Below are 25,128 nucleotides of genomic sequence, written 5' to 3' on the forward strand. Positions count from 1 at the left end.
TAAATACACATTTAAGTCCAATTCCATTAAATTAATGTTCGCATAAGGGATATAATTAAAATAATGCCCATATTCTAATCTTCTTTTTTTCATTATTTTTCTACCTGTGGACTTCGGATGCAAGAATAGTGAAAAAAAAGGAGGGTTAAAACATGAGATTTTTGTAAATTTGCCCCTTATTATAACATTGGTTTAATAGAGTTAGACTTAAATATAAATATTAACTTTGCTCACCGTGGTGGTCCTCGTTATAAATAAGAAAAAGGTTATCTGAATTTAATTTGCCACATTCAGTGCATGAAAACAAATTTACCAGTCAACTTCAAACAAAGGAAAAAAATCTGTCCAAGTAAGCAGATGTCCGTGATCGAAACACGTGTCAAGAGTTCACAACTCAAAAAACCTTTTCGCGCGCGCGGTCACGGTGACGAAAGCTTATGCATTTTTTTATAGGGAGAAAGAAAACCGTTAAGTGGCCAACAACGCTTCTTCCCTTTTTCTCGGTCTCCCACTTCCCTGTTCCCTCTTCTGTTCACTTCTCGTTCCTTAATTACATGCCAGCAGGGCTTTCATTTAATTTCTTCAATTGCTGGCGCTCTCCCCCTACTTCTTAAATCTTTCAGTTGGGATTTCTCTTTCCCTTCTTTTTAAGCCTGTTCATCTCCCTCTGATTTCTCTGCTTCATTCTCTCTTCTGTTTTGAGTGTTTCAGGGGTCTGGGCTTTGAAGGGTCTCTGCTTTTTCTACCATGGGGTGGTTTTTTAAGACCCAACGTGTCATCTACAAGCCTGTAGAGGAAGTTGATCTTAACCCAGATAGCGATGAGGTTTATCTCCGGGCAAATGTTAAAGGTTTTAATCCCATCGCCTTTTCCTTGCTGTGTTATCGTTTGTTTCCCGTGCATGACAAATAGTTCTGCGTTGTTACCATCAGGCTGTGAAGTTATTTAGTTGTTGTGAGAGTGAGTACTAATGTTCGCAGTGCAAATTGATTAAAATTTTATCTGCAGCTGGGTAGCAATTAATGGTTGTCCATGGTAGATAGGATGTAAGCAGAACTCTGTATTAGGAAGTCAATATCTAATTGTTCTGATTTTTTTTGTTCTGTCTCTTCTAATTACTGTTTTGGATATAAATTTTCACAATTGATGACTAGAAAGGATTTTGAAATTATATTCATAATCTAGTACTGCAGTTCAGTACAATTTTCATTCCAGTTGAATAAAATCTATTCATCACAGGTCTTATCCCATTTCTGTGCTTCTGTCATTAAATTTGCTAATGTCTGATATATGCTCCTGTTTTCAGTTAAAATCGTATTTGCTAAGTAAATTTTGGATTAATTATGTAATTAGATATTGGTAGTTTGTTTATGTATTGGGCTTTGCATATCGGTGAATTTGCTTAAATGTTGTAGTAGATTACAAGCTACCACATGTTTGGTCTCAATACTTGTTATAACTTATCCCTCTCCCCTTTTCCTCTGAAGCTTATGCACTATCTAGTAAAAGAATGAATTCGAAAATAGAGTATTCCATAGATGACAGTAGAAATTGTACATCTATTGAATACAGCTCCTCGAATGGCTGGTTTTTTAATCAAGATTGCTGCATGGATTCTGGAGTCAAGGATTTTGGGAGCAATGCTAGTGTACATATTGAAGGGTGAAAATCTGATTCACAAGGTACCATTTTGTTATTAAATTTTGTTTATCTGTATTCCTTGTGAAACTTTAATTTTCATTCTTTTTTTTTGTCTTCTTTGTAGTTCTGGTTGAATTATGGTACTTTATAGCTTCACAAAGTATTCTTTAATCCCATTAGTGTTTGGTCTTCTAGGATGAATTGCTGTAACAGATATTTCATGGTTGGTAATCTGTTCAATTTTTCTCTACATCTCTCCAAGTCAATGCATTTTATGAAATAAAAAAGATTATAATGAATCTATTGTCTATCCATGAAAAAAGATTGTTGGGATGTCTGCAGGGTATTCTAAATCCTGGATAGAGTTTTATAGTTTCCATCTCATATTTTCCCACAGTTGAAAAGTGAATACTCTCTCCTACTAGAATGGTAATACTTTATTGAGCTAATTTACAATAAGACTAAATGATACCAGGAAATTTCAACACTTTGCTATTAGGAAGCAAGACATATACACCTTCCCATGTATCAGATTAACATAAGCATTTGCTTAGTGTTCTACATTATCAATCATTTTCTGTCTATTACATTTTTGCAGTATATTATATTGGCATAAGTAACAATAGTTGTACATGGAAAGTGAGCAGACCATTTTTTCTCAGACACTTAAATTTGGCCTATAAGGTCCTGCTTATCAATGTCTATAGCACAACCCTTAGTTACTAAATGTGCGTAGATCACAAATATGATATGGGAAATATGAATTCATGTTTTATACATTCTTATTTTAAAAGTTTGAAGTAAAATGTTTGAAATATTTTACTTGAAATTTGCCAAAATTTTTGGTTCCATGTCTTTGAAAATCTGAATTTTTGTGTATTATATTTTTTACGAATTAATTGCATATTCTCTACTGCATGTAGCAGTATTGCAGTAACTTCAGGCCTGAGATTGTCTACATTTCACTTGACAAATTTCATATGTAATTTGATGCAAACAGGAAAGTATATCTTTCTAATTTCTTGTTTAGCAGTATTTTTTTTTTGGCATCTTATTTAGCATTATTCCAGTGACAATATTTCTACTTTCTCATTAGCAATATTACAGTCAGTGACTGCAAACCCAAGATTGTTAGTATCTCACTTGACAAAGTTCATCTCTAACTAAAAGTAAACTGCAAAGAATAGGTTTCTACTTTCTTAGTTGAATCCAGTAAAACAGATAAACATATGACCATTGACTTCAGCACTAAAAGTAAGGTTTCATTTTTTTCTAATTATTTATAACTGGAAATAATAACTAAGAGCTCCTAGTTACTGGTTCGACTATGATACCAGAAAGACTCTTAACCAATCAAAAGGTATCATAAAAGTTGTAACCAATCAGGTGGTATGTATCAAAATTCACGGGAGGGTTTTGATTGGTCAAAGCTCTTCCAGTATCATGTCTTTTCACTAGGGGTGCAACTTCGGCGGGCTCAACCTGAGCCTGGACTGCAATTTTGGTGGGCCCAACCCAGCCCACAACTTTACACAGGCTGCGCTTGGATTTTAGGGCCTTGGGCTGGGCCTGGGCCCAAAAGTTTGGGCTTTTTATTTTTTTGGCCTGGGCCCGAGCCTAGCCCTTTGATAGCCCATACCTGGCCCTACCTTTTCCTAACCCGAGCCCAGCCTGCCTGCCTATGTACATACATATATGCGTATTTTTTTTTGATAAATCTTACAAAAATGCACACATGCATATATATTAAATTTTAATGGGGGCTGATTGACCAGGCTCGAGCTCAACCCGAGTGCATCAAATATCAATTTGGGCCAGGCCTGGGTTGGACAGTTTGGGCTTGACCTCAGGCTTGTGCCTTAGGCCCAATTCTTAGGGTTGGGCCTGGGTGGAGCTTAAATCTGGCCCAGCCTTCCCAACTTGCACCCCTAGGCAGCATAGATTTTCCCACCTTTGAAGTTTATATATGCTACCTTTCCCATCCTAAAAATGGATCCTTCTTTCTGATTCTGGATTTTGTTTTTGTCAGTTTTGTGATTTTTTGTTCTACACTTCTATTTTCTCCTTTTTCCTGAATTTCCATTTATTCATATACTTTCATTAATTTACTAATGAAATTTTTATCCATGATTTATATACTGCATCTCTTCAACAAACATAATTTGGAACCACTATTTCACATTCAGTCCATTGTTCTTGCATAAATATTTTACAATTTTGTCAAGTTCATAGAAGCACAAAATTTTTCATGGTCTACATGCAGAGTTCTTTTTCTTTTGATCTCTTTCCATGTGTCTCATTGATTGTGGTTTCTTTTTTCTTCTTTCCTGATTTCCTTAAAATTCTAATTACATTAACACTCAAGTATGCTGCATAATACTCCATCATTTCTTGGAAGATAGAAAATTGTATTGTACTTCCCAATTCCCATGTCTAGCTGTATAGTTGCTTATCTTTGACTTCTAGTTTCATTCTTCACTTCCAAGTACAGTAGTTTCAAACTTTGGTTATTTAGAAAATTTTTTATTATCTTGTCTGCTCTATTTGTATCAATGTTTCAATTTATGGTTATACATAATTTTCTTCTAGCTAGTGAAGTATCAGAATATGTTTATTTATCAGTAGATATTTTTGGTCAATGAATGCAATTTACATCAGGAGACAAGGACCATGCTTAGATTGTATCGATGGTTTATGATGCATGCACTCAGAAATGCTTTGTATCCTTGATAACTTGCCTAAGAGTGTTTCCTTGGTATGTGGCACGGGGGGCCAGGTATTTAGGTGTCTAACACATCAACAAAAAAAAAGGCATGGGGATGATCATAAATAACATTTAATTTACATAAATAATAATAAGTAATATAAAAGTATAATGAATCAAAAAGTTTACTCCTTATTTTGCTCATGGCTGATAAGTGCCAAGGTTTTGAGTTGTTCTACAAGATCTGGGTTCAAGTATTGGTATTCATAGCAACAGAAAAAAAAGTTCTTGTAGCATTGCTGAGATGCTAAAAAGTGTCATGTCAAGTGCTAAGAGTTGGCAGGGGCTAGACCCTTACTGTTGACTAGGTGTTTTGTACTTGTGCCAAACACTCATCATATTTTAGGTCTAAAAGACCTATTGGTTTTCCTCTTTTCAGTAAATGAAATTTGGAATTATACTATTCTAACTACCTATCAAAACTTGTATTGAAGAAATTAAATTTCTTTTTGATTTTTTTTTACAGCTCATTTCATTTGCAGAGTTGAAGGAGCCACCTGTTTATGTCCCCTACCATCCTTGGAAAGGTTAACTTTCTTCATGGCTTCATTTTTCCTTAAATTTTCTTACTCACAAAATTGTCACTGCAATTGCTTGATTTTAGATGTATATGTTCATCCAAATGTTTTCATCCATAGCTTGATCTTTCCATGAAATTTGTCTCTAAAATCAATTTTAATGCACCAATTTAGTAAGTGCTACCATTGTTTCTCATCTCTGACTTGAAACAACCATGGCAGACCTTAAAGAGCAAGAAGCTAAATGCATACCATCTGAATTGCCACCATCTGAGAAAGCTCAGCATGCTGTGGATTGCTTGCCTTTATGTTCAGATGTTATAATAAATACTCAGCAGCCCACATTTAGACGTTGGACAATACAAGATTACTCAAGAGCCTATATTTCAGGAGAAACAACTCCCCTTGTGGTACATCATTTCTTACCATGTTCATCTTTGATTTTCCATTCAGTTGTAATGTGTCTATTCAAATTATTACTCAATGTTGCATTAATTATTTAATATGCCCAGTAGCATATTGTATACTTTCTAGGTACTTTAACCATATATTTGTACAGGTGGCAAAGAGCTTTTTAGATGCTTTGCATGCATCCTCTACTCCTCCCCTGAAAATGTCATTCTTTATCAGTTATAATGCTGAGGATATTCTAAGGCAAGCTACTGAGTCAACTCTTCGATATGAGAGAGGTACTTATCTGATTCAAAGATATCGGTACATGATTTAGACCTCTTTGAAGGTCATATACATCATTTGGCTGATTATAGTCTTTCATAGGTTGATTGCCATATTAAGAACATTTAACTATTTATTATATGATTAACAATAAACGTTTCCAAAAGAAGAAATTTTTATGTGGAAGAGGAGGCTACAAAAATTGATCTAGAGGACTGTCAGTCGTACATTATTTAATTATTTAATGGCTGTATGTAGACACGCTTGGATTTGGAACTTTATTTGGGCTTTCAGACTGTACATGATATAAGCTATAATTTGGTCTAATATTGTAAGCTTGAGAGGGGACCCAGTTGATCTACACCATTAACCCACGGATAGATATTCCATGGGTCTTATCGATGTAGGATGGTAAAAGGAATCTGGGATTTTGTAATTTTAAAATCAATCAAAGAAATTGGGAAAATAGAAAAAAGGTAAATTATCTAGGAGTATTTTTTGTAATTTTGATGCATTTAACTGGGTTGAAAACTGAAAACTTAACTAATTTAACAGGACTAGAGTTGAAAATTATGGTTTTCCTTGCATGAAATCTTGATAGTAACCTTAAAGACTTAAAGATTAATGTGAGGTATAGTGTTGAAATCAAATGTAAACCCTAAATTAGTAATACAAAAATGTCCTGATAGCAAGTGAAGCTCACTATCTTCCTGAACATTGGATTATCATTACAACAACCTGCAAGTTAGGGTTATCATGGAGTACTGACCACCAAGCTTGTATGAAGCCATAACCACATAGAAAGGCTCCAAGAAAACTCGGAAATCTTATGCTCAAAAAAGTTTGCTGCAAAATATTTCAAACCCTATTTTTATTCTCTTAGAAGAGAATATTGAATTTTAAAAATTATATATCTTTAAATCTCTTAAAAAATGGTTTAAATAATTGGAAGACTGCTTAAATGGTTTGATTCAATTTGGATTGCATTATAGGTAAAAGAAGTAGATTAAGTAACCAGGGTGTGCATCGCAGGTGTTATCCTTAAATTGATAAAGGAGCCATAATAAAATGATTGCAATTAATCCATAAACCCATAATTCCACAATAAAAGTATAGTAATTGTTAGGTTTGTGTCTTATATATATTTTCTTTAGGCTTGTGTGGAGTAGAGTAGAGAGAGTGGTAAGAGGAAATTCACTTTTGAGGAGTGGGTTACGGGTGTTTCTTGTGTTCACAGGGATTGTTTCTTGGGTTATGAGAAACAAGAGAGCATTGTTTTTTTTTTTTTTTTAACAAAGTAACTAAGAGTATTTATATATAAGACCAAAGTTCAAAGTATCAGGGTACATGAGATGATGTACATCAACAACATAAAGAAGTTCTGCACCAGTACCACACAGACAACAAACTTTCACTATACAAAAACTCTTTCTGAAGACCTGATTTTGTTAACTCATCAGTTGTTGAATTTAACTCCCTAAGGATCTAAGGACACAATTAATTTTTACAGTTTCCATACCCATGATCTTCTTAGCCTCAAATATTCTCTTAAAAAAAAAATTTTACAGTTGCCATGCCAATTGGACTAAGGATCCAATTGGAATTTTTACGGAAATGCCAATTGGGGCACTGTATATCCAGCAAATGCTACCGTCTCTCCTCTGTATCACCCCTTCTATCCCAACCTCACCTAGATTACCTACTGTATTTCCATCAAAGTTTAATCTCATCTCCACCTCCTCCCTTGTGGGACTGCAAAAGGAGGTTATAGTCTTTAGGGAAGGATAGAGATGCTAGACCACATTTCTTTTAATGATACTGAGATTCCTTTTAAATCCATAGAATTTACTACCCAAGTGTTGCACAAGTAGGTTATCTGAGAGATCAAATCTTCTAATGATCTGGCCTTGTTTTCAAACATTCGTTTATTTCTTTCTTCCCAAACACCCTATATCACTGCATGGACAACAATACACTAATAAATTTTCCCTCACCTGCCAAGACCTCTTCCATGCCACTGCAAAATAACTCCAAAATATGTTAGGAGCTACCAAACTATATCATACCTATGTAATCTGCCATTGTTCTTCTGAATCAAGTCACAAGTGTTTATTCTCTCCAAACAAGCCTCCACACAAAGAAAGACACCCTTGGAGAAGTATGTGGACATCAAATCTTCTTAAAAGGGAACTTGGTGTCTTGATCTCCTGAAACTAAGGCCTTGAAACAGGATTTGGTTAAAAATTTACCAACAGAGTTAAGTTTCAAAATGTGAAAATCTAAAAAAGAGGGGGAGATGTAGATCTCCCATAAAGAGTGGAGAAGATTTGTAACTTCATCATTCTCCACTTCTCTTAGGAGTCTTCTAAGATTAAGGTTCCAATTGGTCCCAAGAGGTGGAAGTAAGGCAAATCAAAGAAATGGTAGTTTGTTGAGATTGGGAAAAAGGTTAAAAAACAATGACTAAGACTCAGCAAGGGTACTCCTCACCCCACAATTGGTTGCTTTTGTCCACAATTCAAGTAGACCTTGCTATCCCAACCATTGACACTTCTCCCATACTTGCTATTGATGACAACTGTTCAGAGAGCATTAGATTCAAAAGGGTATCCCCACAACCATTTATGAAGAAGGCCAGTATTCCTTTCCTTAGTATGCCCAATGTCAAGCCCTCCAACTTCCTTGGCCTTGCAAACCTTCTTGGCTACTCTCAACTTACTAAGTGACATCTTTTCTTCCCATTGCCATCCCATAAGAAATCTCACTGAAGCTTTTCAATTTGATTTTTTACTTTGGTAGTGATGTGAAATACTAAAAGATTACTATCATCAACGTTTATTCCCACAAGGCTACTTAATTTTGGCGAAATTAACATAGAGCTAGACACCAATTCAAAGCATTGAATCACCCATTTCATGTTCCCCATTGATCAACACCGAAAACCATTCTGTACTAATGCAATTTTCTATCCAATTCACCCATATTTTACCAAAGCCTTTTTAAGATCAAGCTTGATTACCACAGCCAGTTTGCCTTTCTACCTCCAATATTTTAAACATTCATTGGCAACTAAGATACTAGCAATAATTTGTCTTCCTTTTACCAAGATTTTTTAGGTGCTCCTGACCAAGATAATTTCAAGTCTTTAACTTCCAAAGTTCCTTCTTTTTTGAGGATTAGACTAATGAAATTTGAGTTATTACCTTTATTTACAGTAGCTGACTAGTAGAGGTCTCCAAACATTTCCATTAAATCCATTTTAATAATGTCCCAACAAACCTGATAAAATAGGATAAGAAACCCATCAGGTCCAAAGGCTCTATCCCCATCCATGCTGAACACAGCTTCCCTAATTTCCTCGTCCTAAAATCCTCTCTCTAGCCAAGCCTTCTTCACAACTGTACCATCCCACTTACTTATTTCAGGTCTCCTTCGTCTTTCCTTGAAGTACAAATCCTTAAAGTAGCTTAAAATTGCCTCAGATGTCTCCTCTTGATCCTATACTTCTCTCTAGCCCACCTTTGATCCATGCCTTCCTGTAGCAAAACTGTGGAAGAATCTAGAGTTATTGTCCCCTTCCTTAAGCCATCTCACTCTAGATCTTTGCCTCCAAAAGACTTCTTCAATAGTCTTGAATTCCTCTTTCCTCCATATATTTAACTTCTTTAAAGCTTCAAGTTTTGCAGAAATTGAAATCCAACCCATCCCTCCAGCTTGTATTCGTCCCACCAAGTAACCACCTTCTATTGAAAATCTTTATGAAGAGTCCACATTTTCTCCAATCAGAAAGGGGTTTCTTTTAAAAAACTTTGTTTCAAGACAACTTGCCAATGATATGATATGAACTGAGGTCTAAACTCATAAATAAAGGTGGAGAAACACTCTTCCCAATCTGTAATTATCAAGAACTTGTCCAACCTGCATCATATTACATTCTCTTGCATGTTTTACCAAGTAAAACTCCAATTATGAGGAGGAAGATCACATAGGTTATGTGTAGAAATAAACATGGAGAAGTCCCTCGTACTCCTAGTTAAACTTCTATCATTAGAATTTTCATTGAGAGTGCTTAGACATTGAAGTCACCTTTAATGCTTGAAGGGATTAATAGACCAGGTAACTTAATTGGGTTCTATTGTTTTCCCTCAACTAAAAACTTTCTAAAACTTAAGAGATATACACAATATAGAGAGAAATAATGTGAAGTTCTTGCCTGCCAAAGTATAACATTGTGAATAATAAATATCAACAACATTGAAGAACAACTACAAGAAGAAAAATGCAACACAAGATTTATAATGGTTTGGCCTGGCCAACTCAGGCCTACATCCTCTCCCCAGGCACATCACTTGAGAATTTCCACTAAATTATCTAGACTTCCCAGTGCCAACAAAACACTTACAACTAGTTGGACTTCCCAGATGCCAAGAAGACCTTTACAATAGTTGGACTTCCCAGATGCCAACAAGACCTTTACAATAATTGGACTTCTCAGGTGCCAATAAGACCTTCAACCAGATAAGATTACTAGTTCTATCCTAACCTTTCCATTGTTCAATTTCTAAACACTTAACAACTATTATCTAGAAATCACTGTCTAATCAGATACAACAAATATAAACAATTAAAGCACAATAATAAATGCCTCTAACTGGGCTATTATGAAAATACGACACAAACTATTCAAATGCAAGAATGAGATTAAACAAATATGGGTTTAATGCACTTGAAGAGACTAATGAAGCACAAATAGAGATAAGGTCAGTATATTATTTTATATCAGCAATCACCCATCAGGAGTATACTAGTAAGCTTGCTTATTCATTAATTTTTGTAAGTAAGAAAGCTTCACTAAAAGTTGTATCGTATTATTACATTAATCACAAATTTATTTCCCTCCTAGTTTGTGGGAACAAGTCCTTTTTCTAAAGGTCTTCATGTACTCCATAGCTCATTGACTTTAAGGAAGTAAACTAGTGGCTAATCCAAAGGGTTCTATACCTAATGGCTGGGTTGGATTGTCCATATGGTTCCTCTATCTCTATGTGGAAAAAATAAGCTGAGATTATCCGTGAATCTTCTGTTATTGATTTAATTAGGAAAGTCTTTCTTATTAGTTCATTCAAGGTTTTTACAGAAAATTTTGTAAAATGAAATAAATCTATTATCAAGATTTTAAGCGCAATATTAACATTGGTCATGGGTAGAGGCTAGACCTTATTAAAGGAGTCTAATGCATTAGGAGTCGCTACCATGATTGCCTCCCTATGCTTGATGGTAGTCAATTCAGGGGTTAGCAAGTTTTGATGTAATCTTGACATTTTTCCTGTAATGTAAGATAGTATTCTTGGCATTTTTCTACTAAGTTAAAATAGTCCTCTTCCATGGTTCCACCTATGAACAAATGGACCCTATCCATGGCATATCTTATGTGCAAATGATGTTGTTGATTATTTTTTTCAGTGTTAACTTTCCTCATCTCCTAAGTTCTTGTCATGTTCTTATCCAGGGGAACCAATTTCGGTTCTGGATGGTGTCCCAATTGCTGTCAAGGATGAAATAGATAGTAAGCCTTATCAAACTACAGGTATTTCACTATGGCATGACTTCCGGTTGGCAGGATTTACCAACTAATCATGAATCTTTTAGTAGAAAGAATTTAATTTTTCATTAATTTTCATCTTGAATGATGGTTCTAGGAGGAACAAAATGGTTGCACAAATTGAGACATTGTACTGATGATGCATGTTGTGTTAAGCATCTGAGATCATGTGGTGCCATAATTGTCGGGAAAACTAACATGCATGAGCTTGGTGTTGGGACAAGTGGAATCAATCCTCACTATGGGTAAGAACAAGCAATATAATTTTTCATGTGTAAAAGTGTAATGTAATTTTTTTGTAATTTCCTTTGTTATATTTGCATGTGTGTAATTAGACAGTTTGAAAGGAACAAACAAAATATAGGTATTATTTGATGTGCATTTTTTTGACTACTGCAGTGCTACTAGGAATCCTTATGATCCCAGCAAAGTGACTGGAGGTTCTTCTAGTGGATCTGCTGCTGTGGTGTCTGCAGGACTGTGCCCGGTTTCCCTTGGTGTTGATGGAGGAGGTAAGCTAATTCTATTCTTGTATGAACAAAAAGATAAAAAAAAAACCACATCCACCAGTGATGGGTATTTCCTTTTTCTACACTTAAGGCATCAAACATCTAGTTCATCAGTGAAACTTTACAGACTGATTAAAAAGCTTTTAGAATGAGACCTATGATGCCACTTTCATAGAATAGTTATCCAAACACTATACCTGTGAATAGAATATTTATCTTTTTTATTTGATTGAAAATATTTAAAACATGATGAAATAAAAGAGGAAAACATTTTCCAACTATTGTAAAATAGTTCCATTTCGTAGGTGCAAGTGGTAATGCAGAGTGCAGACTTATCCAATATGATAAGCTTCAATTTAATCATGCATTTGAAAGCCATGCTTTTCTATGTCAAAAGGTGTTCAACTACCTCACTTTTGGTAGTGTTGGAAAGGTTATTCATCTACCTTTCAAAGAGCATAATACTCATTTTGTGATCTTTTGAAGTAATTTCAACTAGTTTTTTGGGAGAAAATAATTCTTGCTAACCTATAAGTTTTTCTTCAACAGACATCACAAAAACTTCTAAAACTTCTATTGCTTCTTTAGGTTCTGTGCGAATACCTGCCTCTCTCTGTGGTGTTATTGGTTTCAAACCAACTTTTGGTCGTGTATCTCACTCAGGGTGTGGTATAACTGGTCTGATTGCTGTTTTTTAAAAGTTTATTTCTTCTCTTTTAAAATTTTGACATTCTACTTTTTTTTATTTCTCAGTGTTCTTCCTCTAAACTGGACAGTGGGAATGGTTGGAATACTTGCAGGCACAGTTGAAGATGCACTTATTGTGTCTGTTTTCTTTCTTAAGTACATTTTTATTAATCCTTTAGAAGAAGCAAATACTGTAGTATTTTACCAATCAGAAAATATAAGATGAGGTATAATGTAATGAATTTAAATAATATAATGCCACAAATTAATAAAAATCTCTAGAAAAGAATGTGATGTATGACCGACTGCACTGATACAAAATTTATGTATGACTAAAGTGGATGAGTTTAGGATGGTAACAATGAGCTAGTAAGGATTTAGGAATAATTTTAAGACTATGTCTCTAATTTTCAAGATCATGTTATAGATTTCCTCCCACATGTCTAACAAACTAGCTACATATATTAAGAAATTAGAGAAAGTGATATTTGCTCTCAGCTCAATATATATAACATATTAAAAGAAACTGGTCTTCTTACCCAACTTGCATGATTTCTCATACCATTTATGATTTACTTGTAGAGCTCACTAAGTTTACTGTTTTCAGTTATGCAGCTATCAGTGGACACCATCCATCAAATCAACCCACTATTTTACCTGTAAGATATATTTTCATGTCATTCAGAAAATCTTTGTTCAGAAATTCAATTCCTTCCTGTTGCATACGAGTATCTAGGTCATTTTTTTTTTCTTTCTCTATAAAAGGCAATGTTGCCTCATGCTGATAAGAAAAACCAGACATTTTTTGTTGTGACCATTCATTTTCTAGACATCATGAGGTTTTAAGTTCAGATTTCTTTCCTCAATCATGGAATAAAGGAAAAAGTTTGAAAAACAATATCATACAAGGTATCAGAATTTAGTTGGTTAAAATGAATGGCTCTCATAAGGAAGATTGTCTTCTATGCATGTTATCATACCATGTTAGTCTACTTTCCCTCATTTTGTCACCTATTGAAGCTACTCCTAGCTTCTTCAATCAATTAATCAATCAACTCACCATACAAACTATGTATGGGATTAAGAAGAAGAGAAGAGAAGGTATGACTGCCACTTTTATACCAAGTTGTAGATCTCACCTGCAATAATCTAAAATAAAGAAAAGAAAAACAGAAGAGAAGAAGAAGATGGAAGAGAGAAAAGTAATGGAGAAAGAAGATGGAAGAAAGGGAAGAAAGAAGAGAGAGAGAGAGTTCAAAGCCCTCTCAGCCCCTTGTGATCTCTTTTATTCTCTATTTGTACAAATGAAGACAATTACATGAATGCCCTTAGTAGACCTATTCACGGGCCAGACCGGGCTTTGCCTTTATATTAATAGAAAATGTTCAGGCCCGAGCCCGAGCCCAACCCAACCATTGGGCCTAGGTCTTGAGCTTGAGCCCAACCTGACTATAAAGCCCAAAGCTCGGGCCCGAGCCCAAGCCCGACTAGAAATTTGGAAAAAAAAGATTTTTCCTTTTTAATTCAATTAAAAGTTGTTTTATTTATACTAAAATACCTCAAAACCTAAAAAAAGTAATGAAAAGTCTCATTGTTCCTTGAAAAAAGAGAAGAAAATATTATATATATACTTCTTTATTATATAAAACATATTTTTATTAATATAATACATTATCAAGTCGAGCTCGGGCTCGGGTCAAGCTTTTTTGAGAAAGCCCGAGCCTGGCCTAAAAAAAAGTGAAGCTCGATATTTTAGGCCTGAGCCTGAGCCTGTGGGCATGAAATCTTATCCAAGCCCGACTTAGATCAGGCCAACCGGTCAGGCTACCTAACTCATGAACCTGTGGTCGACACTAATGGTCGGATCATGATCTAATCCGATCCGAGATTTGATCCTACTTGGTCGAATTCGGGTTACCCCTGTTCGGATCTTCGAATTAGATGGGATTTGGATTTGGATCACCCGGAAGATCCAATCCGATGTATATTATATATTTATAAATATAAATATATAATACATATATATGTTATTTATTTATAAATATATTTTTATAAATTTGTTATATTATTTATTTTTTATAAAATACATGTATATATATATAATGAAAATAATTAAAAAATACTTGTATTTTTTGTTTTTTACTTTATTTAAATTAATATATTGTATTTTTTTAATAATTTATTAATTTTTAAAGAAAATAAGTTGGAACAAATCAGATCCAAAAATTCGACTTATCGATAGTATTCAAATTCAAATCGAGTCCTATTAGATCCGATTCCAACTTTGGATCGGATCCGATCTGGTATGAACAGTGTTAGATTGGATTAGAATATACCCTAATTCGAATCCGGTCTGATCCACTTGCATCCCTAAAACAGGCCCATAACTAAGGCCAACTACCTACTAGCATAAGTCATAAACATAAAGAAAATAAAGAAACTAAGGTCTATTCGCCCCATCATCTCTACACTCCCCCTCAAGCAGAGAATAGATATGAATCATGCCTAACTTGCTTACACAATGCTATAACTTCACCTTGGGGACACCCTTGTTATGTTGGTCACAGTTTAATTATCACAATAGAGCAGTAAGGTCTTATCATGTATAATACTCATCTCATCTAGAAGTTACCTGAGCCATAACAACTCTAAAACTCCATGTGTCATTGCCTTGTACTCAGCCTCAACTGAAGATCTAGATACTACTGACTATTTTTTTCTCGTTTAGGAGACAATGTTCACTACAACCAAGGTACAATAATCGGATATAGATCTCCTATCATCAATAGTACCAGCCCAATTGACATCTGTGTAAGCCTCTAGTGTCATATTTCCATGCTTAAAGAAGATGCCACTCTTTCTTGGGGTTCCCTTCAAGTAATACAGAACCTGTTCTGCAACAACCATATGTGTCTCTAGGGGCATACATAAGCTAACTAATCACACTAAGAATGTGAGATATCTGGTTGTGTCATGCAAAGGCATAGCAATTTCTACAAAAGTCTCTAAAACACTCTCCTATTTTCCCAAAGCTTACCATCATTAGTTGAGTTTATGGTTAGCATCAATAGGTGTAGACTCAATTTGGAACTAAGTTTCCCAATCTTTGTGAGAAGATCTAACACATACTTCCATTGAGAGATCAAGATGCCATCTCTAGACCTAGCAATTTTGACTCCTAGGAAACATCTCAACTCCTCTAAATCCTCAATTTCAAATTCTGAGTTAAGGAAGGTCTTGAGTGCCTAAACATCCTTTGTATCACTCTCTGTAACTACAGTATTATCAACATAAACAATAAGAAAGGTAATCTGAGTGCCTTTCCTCTTCACAAACAAGGTATGGTCAGACAGTGTCTGTGTATAGACCAACTCAACTAGTGTAACTCTGAATCTATCAAACTAAGGTCAAAGGGATTTCTTGAGGTCATAAAGAGGTTTCCTCAACTTGCATACATTGCTATGCATTTCCTTACCATGCATACCTGGGGAAGTGACATATAAACATCTCTTCAGTCAAGCCTCCATTTAAGAAAACATTCTTAACATCAAATTGATGAAATGGCTAGTCAAAAGTCAAAGACAATAGAACTCTAACTTAGGTCATTTTTGCAATTGATGAGAAACTCTCCATATAACTAAATATACCCCTTGGTTACTAGCTGGGTCTTATACATCTTAATGGTGTCATCAATATGATACTTGATGGTAAACACCCACCTCATTCCACTGGTTGCTTCCCATGAGGAAAATCCACAATATACTAGGTATTATTTTTACAAAGTGCTTCTTTTTCAATTCTTATAGCCTTCTTTTATTATGGCTTAGATAAGGCCTTTGTAATTGACTTGGGTATAGGCTAAGAAGAAATGGAGGCTAAGAAAGAATGATAAGATAGGAATAACAAGCTGTAAGATAGGTGTTTGGAAATACAATGTGTTGTACATTTCCTCTTACATTTTTTCTCACAACAATAGGTAGGTCCAAGCGTAGGAAGGGAGGTTCTAGAGCTAGTGGTGAGGAACTTGTCTTCTCTTCAAGGGTTGAGACTGTTTGATGCTCAACTATGGATGGGGGAATAACCTATTCATGTCATAGTCTTTGTCTCTAGTACCCACCTTTGAAAAATAAGATAAGTAGTGAAAACTAGAGGACTAGTAGGAGGAAGAGGAGCAAGAATGGAAGAATTGAGGGACGAAAGCTTTGCCACTAGAACAAAAGGAACCATAGATGACTCAACCTTAAAATCAATAGGAAAAGGCAAAGGAAGTGGTGAAGCAAACAATTCAATGGAATGCTCCCCCTCAGGAGAACAACCATAAAAGGGAAGTAACTCTGCAAAGGTGACATCCATGGAGACAAATCGAGTTTCACTAATGAGATCAAAACAACAATAACCCTTCATATGGAGGAATACCCTAAGAAAATGCACTTCCGGTCCTTGGGTTCAAATTTATGTCTCTAAGAGCTAGGAACGTGAACATAACATATGCAACCAAAAATAGGCAAAGGAATAAGGAACATTTCACTTTCATGGAATAGGACAACAAAAGGAGATTTGAACCCTAAGACTTGAGAAAGTGTACAATTAATAAGGTAGGTAGCTGTCATGATTGCATCACCCCAAAATCTTACTCCAACATAAGAGGCAAAAAGGATACTCTTGACTACTTCAACATGTATGTTCTGGAGTACACGAACAAGAACTTTAGTGTATAACCATAAGCCCTTCAAAATATGACACAAGATCCTTCTCAAAATATCCCTTAGCATTATCTGATTGGAATATCTTGATGCGGGTATCAAATTGAGTAAGCACAAATTCATGAAACTGCCTTACAAGTTTGGGTACTTTAGCATGGGATCACATTAGATAAAGCTAGGTGTAACGAGAAGGGTTATCAATAAACAAAATAAAATATTTATAATTACTCATACAAGGTAAATGGTATGGCCCCTACACATCAAAGTGAACAATATGAAAATGAACTGTAGATCTTTTATTACTTGCAGAATAAGAACTTTTACAATGTTCTGACAACTCACATGACTCACAATGTAAACTTGACACCCTAGTTTCCTTAAACAAAGTTGGAAATAAAAGACTCAATGAAGAAAAAGGAATATAACCCAAACAATAATGGCATAAGATAATACAACTGACTAACTCTAACACTTTTGAACCAAAAATTGCTCTCATAGGTATATCCCTTTTGTCTCATAGGAATACAACTGACTAACTCTAACACTTTGTCCAAGCATGTCCAACAGGTATATCCCTTTTGTCTCATAGCCACTTCCAATCACCTTTTGACATTTCTTGTCCTAAAAAACATAGTAAAAATGAAAAAATGTCGCACTACAGTTCAAGGATTTTTCAACAAGGGAGGTTTTATCTTGGACAAACAAAAGCTGGTAAGTAGAAAATAAATGGGACACTAGTTATATAGTCAAAAGCACTAGAATCAATTATTCAAAGGATCCTACAATTAACCTAAGATAGAAGCATGATTCAAAGTAACACAAATACCTGAATGGACATGCAGATAAGGAGATGTTTCTTAAAGATGTACTAATTGCAATAATAGACTCTAAATGGTTGATGAGTCATCCATACTTCGCAATACTCTGCTTTGACAGCTACAGGTTGTTCCCCTCACTAACTTCTCATCACCAGAACCATTTTCAACCACAGAAAAGGTAGATACATTGCTACTCTTCCCCATCCCACACTTGTTACCATTGTTGTTATTCTTGAATCTAGAAGATATAAGCTTTGGATGTAGTTTCCAACAAATATCTTTTATGTGCTTAGATTTCTTGTAATACTCACATACTACATATTTCTTCTCAGTATTGGCCAAAGAGATTTTAGCATAGGGTAATAAATAGCCAAAGAGATGCAAGCAACATTCAGTTAGCATTGCCAATGAGATGCAATACTCACATACTACACTATTCCACACCTCTTTCGTAGTTTCCATCCATAGGTAATGCTAACTGATATGAGGTTGCATGGAATTCACTAATAAGCCTACCACAATTTAGTTCTCCTGCATCCACCTCTCATAAGTAGGACCATCCTCCGTAGGTTTCCCCTTAGTCCCAATGATGTGCCTCCATTTCGCTCTACTGCATACATGAATCTTTATAGACTGAGACCAAGCTAAAAAATTGGTTCCATCCAACTTTACTAAGGTTACTGCCCCTAACAGTCTCTACATATTGTCCTAGACCAAACTTGGAATCGATGGAGAGTTTCATCTGACCTCTAGTTTGCTCCATTGGCCAAACAGAGACAAATGAAAATCAAATAGGGTGTTACGAGGCAAGACTTACTGTCCTAAGTCCAAATTGCTCTTTAAATGGCCAAATTAGGGTTTTCACCGCATTCGACAAAATGGGGGAAAGGGAGAAAGTCTAGCCTCTCAAAGATGGCTAGAATGCTTTTATTCTATCCTCAAGTGCCATTTCTAAACTCCCTCTACACCCTGTAATCAAAAGGCTCTCCAGATAGCTAGGGTTTTTAAGAAACTCTCTAAAACCCTATCTTGGGCCCTAAACCAGCACTACAATTTCTCCAAAAATCTCCTCTAGCTAAGCTAAATACTTGCTAATCAATTACTAATCAACTCTCCATAAAACTAGTGTATGGGATAAGGAAGAATAGAAGAGATTGTAGGACTGTTCCTCTGATATCAAGTTGTAGATCCCACCTACAATAATCTGAAATAAAGAAAAGAAAAAGATTGGAGAAGATGGAAGAGAGAAAAGTAATAGAGAAAGAAGGTGGAAGAAAGGGAAGAAAGAAAAGAGAGTTTGAACCCCTCTTCAGCCCCCTATCATCTTTTTTATTCTCTAGTTGTAAAAATGGAGACAATTACATGAGTGCCCTTGATAAGGCAACCAACATTAAAGATAACAATAAAAAAAGAGAAAACAAGCCCACTACCTACTAACACAAGTCATAAACATAAGTTAAAGAAAATAAAGAAACTAAGGCCCATTCATCCATCTTAGCATACACATCTCGTCCACACTATTTTTTGGACATTGCTTCTTGACTGTCCATACAAATATGCACATTTGCAAATTTAAACATTCACATCCTAACAAAAGGTAATAGTTTCTTTCCTATTGAACAAGATGTAATGTCTATAAAGTCTTCTTAAAATATTTTCATTGTATATACTAATTCTTATCCCTTTTTTTTTGCAACATATACAGCCAAAAATAAATTTACCACTACTGAAATCAGAAAAATCCATGTCCAGATTTAAAATGGCAAAGTACAAAGAGGTTTGTGATTTTACTATAGTCTTCAATTCATATCCCTTAAATGCTCAAAATCTACACTAATATCTACCTATTAGAATGTTGTTTAAATACATTTTATAGCTTATCTGATAATTTGATCATATAATGGGATTAATAATTTGTAATTTCTTTTTTCGTGTCAAGTAGTGGTTTAATGACTGTAGTGATGACATTAGAAGCTGTTGTAACCAAATGTTGGACCTTATTTGCAAACATTATGGATGGGAGGTATTTAAATTCTTGTTGATTCAGTTCTTACCTTTAACATTTGACTTTCTCATAATACTTTTCTTATCTTTTTGTTGTGTGTTGTATCCTTTTTATTTACCTTAAGCAATACAATGTATTATTATGAAGTAATTTTTTAAAATTATTGGAAGGTAACAAAAAATAGGTAGTTTAGATCCTAATATTATTTATAATGATAAAAATCTTTCTAATTTTTCCAAGCATTTCTTCTTTATAAGACTGTAGATGTCACTTTACCAGAGATAGAAGTGATGCGCCTTGCACATTATCTAACAATCGGCTCTGAGTGTAACGCTTCAATTAAACCTCATCTAGAGAAGATGTATGCTCATCTCCAAAAGCTAGACCCTCCTATTGTCATTTTGTTTAATAAACATGAGATGTCTGGATGTTGATATTAGAAATCTTAATTAAACTAGGGATGTCGCGGAATTGGGGTGTGATGCAAGGGTGGCACTTCGTATATATGGTGCTTTCAGCAGCAGAGAATATTTGAATGCCCAGAGAATTAGGTATCCTATAAACTCTTATTGTATTACTTATTTTAAAATTGAATTTAGTTGGTTATATCCCATTTTTGTTAAATGGGTTCACCCCTAGTGAAAAGACAAAGAAACCACTATTGTTTATGACAAACAAGGAGGTATTTTAGTCTTTAACACATACTTTTTGAATAACGATTAATCCCCATTTATCAAAAATGATATGTTTATATATTACTCCCCACTTTAAAATCATGGAAATATTTCACAACATGGAATTCCAGTAACCACATGTTTAGTATTGGAAACTAATGAATATGTATTTATTAAATCATCGATATTGGAGGTATCATATTTCAATATCGTGCTTATAACTTATATTTGGTGTAGGTTGCATAGAAGTTATAAATTTGGTAAATTAAGTGCACTATGGATTTAGATGCACGTTTATCTATTAGGTTTTTCCTATACCATTTTCCTAGTGGAGCCATGTATTGCTTGGTTTGGTAAGTTCCTTAGTACAAGTATGCTATTATTAAATAGGTGACACACCTTCTGACTATAGTAAAACAAACCATGGCAAAATTTTTACATATTTGGTTTATATATTGTTGTAGTTGGTTAGACAAGTCATTGTATCTTTAGGAAGTAAAACTTTACTTCGGAATTGGGAAAAATTTACTTAACAAACCATTATTTTACTCACTAAATTTTAATCTTTGTGTGTGTATGAGAGAGAGAGAGAGAGAGAGAGAGAGAGAGAGAGAGAGAGAGATTTTCCTTCAAACAAAATTGAGGAGGAACTCTTTGAGATAGCTCCTGTAAAGAAAACCAACATTATTACTATCTTCATGGATTCAACTACTACAATAGGATCACTGTGAATCCAAGATGCAGGTCTATCTTTATCCAAAGTAAAATCCCCCAATTCCTACTGGACACAGAATTGTCAAGGAGTTTTCATCAAATCTGAATAAAAACATACCAAACCTAGATTTTACACCATACCCATATCCAGGTTACTGTAGCAGCATATGAAACTCTATATCTTTTATTAATTTCTGTTTCTATAATTGAGATGTTTGTAATGCATCCTTCATTGACATAGTTTTATGTACATGATTCATGTGGTTCTTTAAACATTTCCAATGTAATGCCCTTCTCTAATAATATTTGTCAGGAACCGCCAGATGCATTTCTATAAGCACATTCTTGAAAGGGCAGATTTCATTGTTATACCAACTACTGGGTAATTAATTTTTATTATTTCTATTAGATCATGATTTTGTCTTGAGAATTCTTTATCTAGTCTATTGTATATAGACTTTTTCACACAATTGAACAAATAAACCTGTGTGAGTTCTCTCCATTGTTGGTCTCCCATACTAAAAAGCTTAAATTTTATCCAGTAGGGTAAAGCAGGGGAGCCATAAAAATGATGTCCTTTTATGTTCAAGAAAAATTTTTCAAGTTTATTGGGTTCTCTAAGCTTTTCCAATAGCTAAATGTAAGATTTTAGGTGGATGATATAGGCTAACTAGTTTATGGGTACACCTTTATGTCTTGATTCTTTGTAATGTGAAATAAGCCAACAATGGAAAATGTCACTTCTTCACTACATCCTCTCAAATTGTATACTCCTCGCTTATAAACCTCTATTTTCATTTTTGTAATAGTGTTACTGCATATCCAATAATGGAAGATGCTTTGAAATATGGTGATTTTGATTACATAAATGGAGGTACGTAGTATTTAAGAAATATTTCTACTCCTTTTTTCTGAGTCCTATTAATTAAAGACAATACAAAGTTTGATTCCTTTAATGATAATACTCTCTAAATTGTAATTAGCTTATGTATAATTTTACTATAGAAGTTTGACTTATCAGCCATTATCTCAGCTGCACTTGTTCGGTACCAAATAGCAGGAAATTTTCTTGGATTGCCTGCCGTGACTGTTCCGGTAGTGTGCTATAATTATTTTATCTGTTATAACTAATAATTGGTTATGATTTGTGATAAAAGTCCATTTTAACACAATTATTTAAATTTCTTATGATAGGTTGGATATGATAAATCAGGGATGCCTATTGGCCTTCAATTCATTGGGAGACCATGGTCGGAATCAACCTTACTCCACATAGCCTTTGCAGTGCAGGTATGTGGCCAGAACAGGTACTACGGGTTCATAATTGAATTGATAATAATGTAATTATAAACACAATGGCAATTGATGATACATGAGATGGTTCTATGACATTGTTAGCATCAACATTTGCTTTTATGATGCTGCAAAACTCCCTTCTTTTGTACCCACCGACCTTAGGTGATGTCAACCCTTGTTGTTACTGGTTCTATTGCTCTATCCACTTTGGCCATAGCATTAGTGCACTGCCACTTTTGTCTAGCATTTTTCCATCAGTATAGATGTAGTCAAGTTTTATTTTGTCAAAATTTACTTTCCATGTCATACATTTCTCACCATGTAGGAATTAAAGATTGTTTGATTTAATATTTTCTACTTTCCACCTGGTGTTTCATGTTAACTTAGTGAATTGTTATTGACAAATTCACATAATAAAAATAATAATATGCATATCGATAGGATCCACTGCATAAACTTGTCTTACCAACGACTTATTTCAAGAATAAGGGAATGAACTTTTGTGTGCAGCTAACTAAGATTGTACATATGAGCTTTTGAAACATGCCATTCTAATTTCATGTGATAAAAAGAACAAATTCAATGTGCTCTTGTACCTTAACTATCTATTCTTTTGTGGTTCATTAATCTACTATGGCTATACATTTATCCAATGATTAATCTAATGCTGTGTTGGTTTAGGTTTTGAGCATTCAAAGTTACAGAAAGCCCAAGGTTTTCTATAATTTACTAAGCAAGAAAGAGGAGCCATGAAAAAGCTCAACAACTTATGTACTCTTATTAAAGTTGTTCCCAATAAGGAAGTCTCTATCAAATAGATATTATAGTCAATGCAAAAAATATTCATTGTTTTTTCATTGTTGTCTCTATCAAGTGGTAATATATACATATATGTAGCCAAAGCAGTAACTGCCACTGTTTTAATCTAGAATGTTTTAAAAACCGATCCGGTTGTTGACCCAAAAAGTTGGCTGAATAGTGGATTAAATGGTTATCTTTTAATTCTGTTGTAAGGCTTACTTAATTGTTACTTTATAGTTGTTGTTAGTAGGCTGTTGGACAGTTATAGTTACTTGTTCTTTTTTTCCTTCTTTTTTCTTCTTTTTTCTTATTATTCTGATTCTAGGATATGCTGCCAGGGGCATACTTGTAATTTCTGATTCTTTTATGAAGTTAATATAAATAGAAAACTAGCAGCAGCCAGTAGTTACTTTTTTCCTCTCAACCGTACCTCTTTCTTCCTCTCTCTCTCTCTCTCCCAATCCCCACGAATCACCACATGGTATCAGAGCAGGTTTTCTGGGTTGAAAAAGACCTATGATCCCTCTTGCCTTATTCTTAAAAAGTGTTTGGACGTGGCTATTTCTGTAGAAACCCTACCAGGTTTTTGGCGGCTATTTCTGTAGAAACCCTAGCAGTTTCTGGTGGCAGTTTTTTTTTTTTTGGGAAACCCTAGCAGTTTCTGGCGGCAACTTTTGTGATTTCTTTTTCTTGGCCGTAATAGCAAGAAAACCCTAGTCGGAGAAGGGTGATGTTGGTGCAAACTCCTCTGTTTGATGCTGTGAAGTCAAGTTCAGATTAGCACCTTCGTACAAGTGCTGAACAGGTGTGTTTTCTTGTTTCAGTTTGTCTCAGCCTTTGGCCAATGGTGCGTAGGGCTCATGCCTTGATTATATAGTTATTTGTTTGGACGTTGGATGGTTAGAGTGTGTGAACTACAGTCAGACTGATTGTAATGTCTGTATTGGTGGTGTTGAACCAATTACCAGACTAGTTTATTGTTCTGTTTGGACGTTGTGTCGACTGAACCCCTTGTTCTCAGTAGTATTTCCTTTGTTCTCAGTAGTATTTAATGTTCTTTTGCTCACATTCTAGGAGTAAATCCTCAATTTCTCACATTCTAATTGTGGCGATTGTGTTGTTGGGTGGTATTTGGACTGGTTTTCAGTAGTATTCGATGGAAAGTCATGAATTAACTTCATCGGGAGCTACACCAACGAGTATGGGAGGTGAAAACATGGTTTTTTCCATGCCAATTACCCCTTTAAATGGTCTGAATTACCTGGAGTGGGCTAAGAGTGTAAAACTCTATGTAACAACAAGGGGTAAAGCTGGTTACATCAATGGAAGGGTGAAAGAACCCAAGGGTGAAACGGCTAAACATGATAGGTGGGACCAAGAAAACAGTATGGTGATGTTTTGGCTCCTCGTAGCCATGGAACCTAATGTGAAAAAGAATTTTATGTGGGCAGACACCACCAGTGAGATCTGTGAACAGGCCAGAACTACCTATATGAGCAAAGGCATTATGCCATGGTTTACCAGTTGCAAGCTGAATCCTCAACATGTAAACAGGGAAATCGTAGCTTGTCTTCATACTATTTAGCCCTTACCTCCATATGGAAGGAGTTGGACCATTATCAGGCTATAGAGTGGAAGCACAATGATGATGCTAAGGACTACAGGAAATTGGTCTCTCAACAACGGGTGTTTGCTTTCTTGTTGGGATTGAACCCTGCATA

General features: G+C 34.9%; 1 protein-coding gene across 13 annotated transcripts; it reads left to right on the top strand.

Moving 5' to 3' along the window:
* The first annotated feature begins 474 nt into the window (after positions 1 to 474).
* On the top strand, positions 475 to 23,608 carry LOC148873984 (fatty acid amide hydrolase-like). 13 transcript variants are annotated; one of them, XM_088965512.1, is made up of 21 exons: positions 475 to 622; positions 712 to 850; positions 1,573 to 1,682; positions 4,872 to 4,932; positions 5,146 to 5,333; positions 5,483 to 5,612; positions 11,108 to 11,185; positions 11,298 to 11,445; positions 11,600 to 11,712; positions 12,298 to 12,373; positions 12,463 to 12,552; positions 13,004 to 13,055; positions 19,623 to 19,694; positions 19,860 to 19,940; positions 20,180 to 20,283; positions 20,381 to 20,473; positions 21,624 to 21,692; positions 22,120 to 22,184; positions 22,344 to 22,405; positions 22,505 to 22,600; positions 23,288 to 23,608. In XM_088965512.1, exons 2-21 carry the CDS (start codon positions 748 to 750, stop codon positions 23,357 to 23,359), a joined length of 1,863 nt encoding a protein of 620 aa, XP_088821638.1. In that variant the 5' UTR covers positions 475 to 622; positions 712 to 747; the 3' UTR covers positions 23,360 to 23,608. The 13 variants fall into 13 exon arrangements, with proteins under 13 accessions (XP_088821638.1, XP_088821640.1, XP_088821650.1 ...); XM_088965514.1 differs by having other exon boundaries at positions 12,463 to 12,534; XM_088965511.1 differs by lacking the exon at positions 475 to 622 and having other exon boundaries at positions 629 to 850.
* The last annotated feature ends 1,520 nt before the right edge of the window (positions 23,609 to 25,128 follow it).

This window comes from Nelumbo lutea, chromosome 1 (assembly GCF_056320005.1).
Source record: "Nelumbo lutea isolate HS-2025 chromosome 1, American lotus-T2T, whole genome shotgun sequence".
NCBI classification, from domain to species: domain Eukaryota; kingdom Viridiplantae; phylum Streptophyta; class Magnoliopsida; order Proteales; family Nelumbonaceae; genus Nelumbo; species Nelumbo lutea.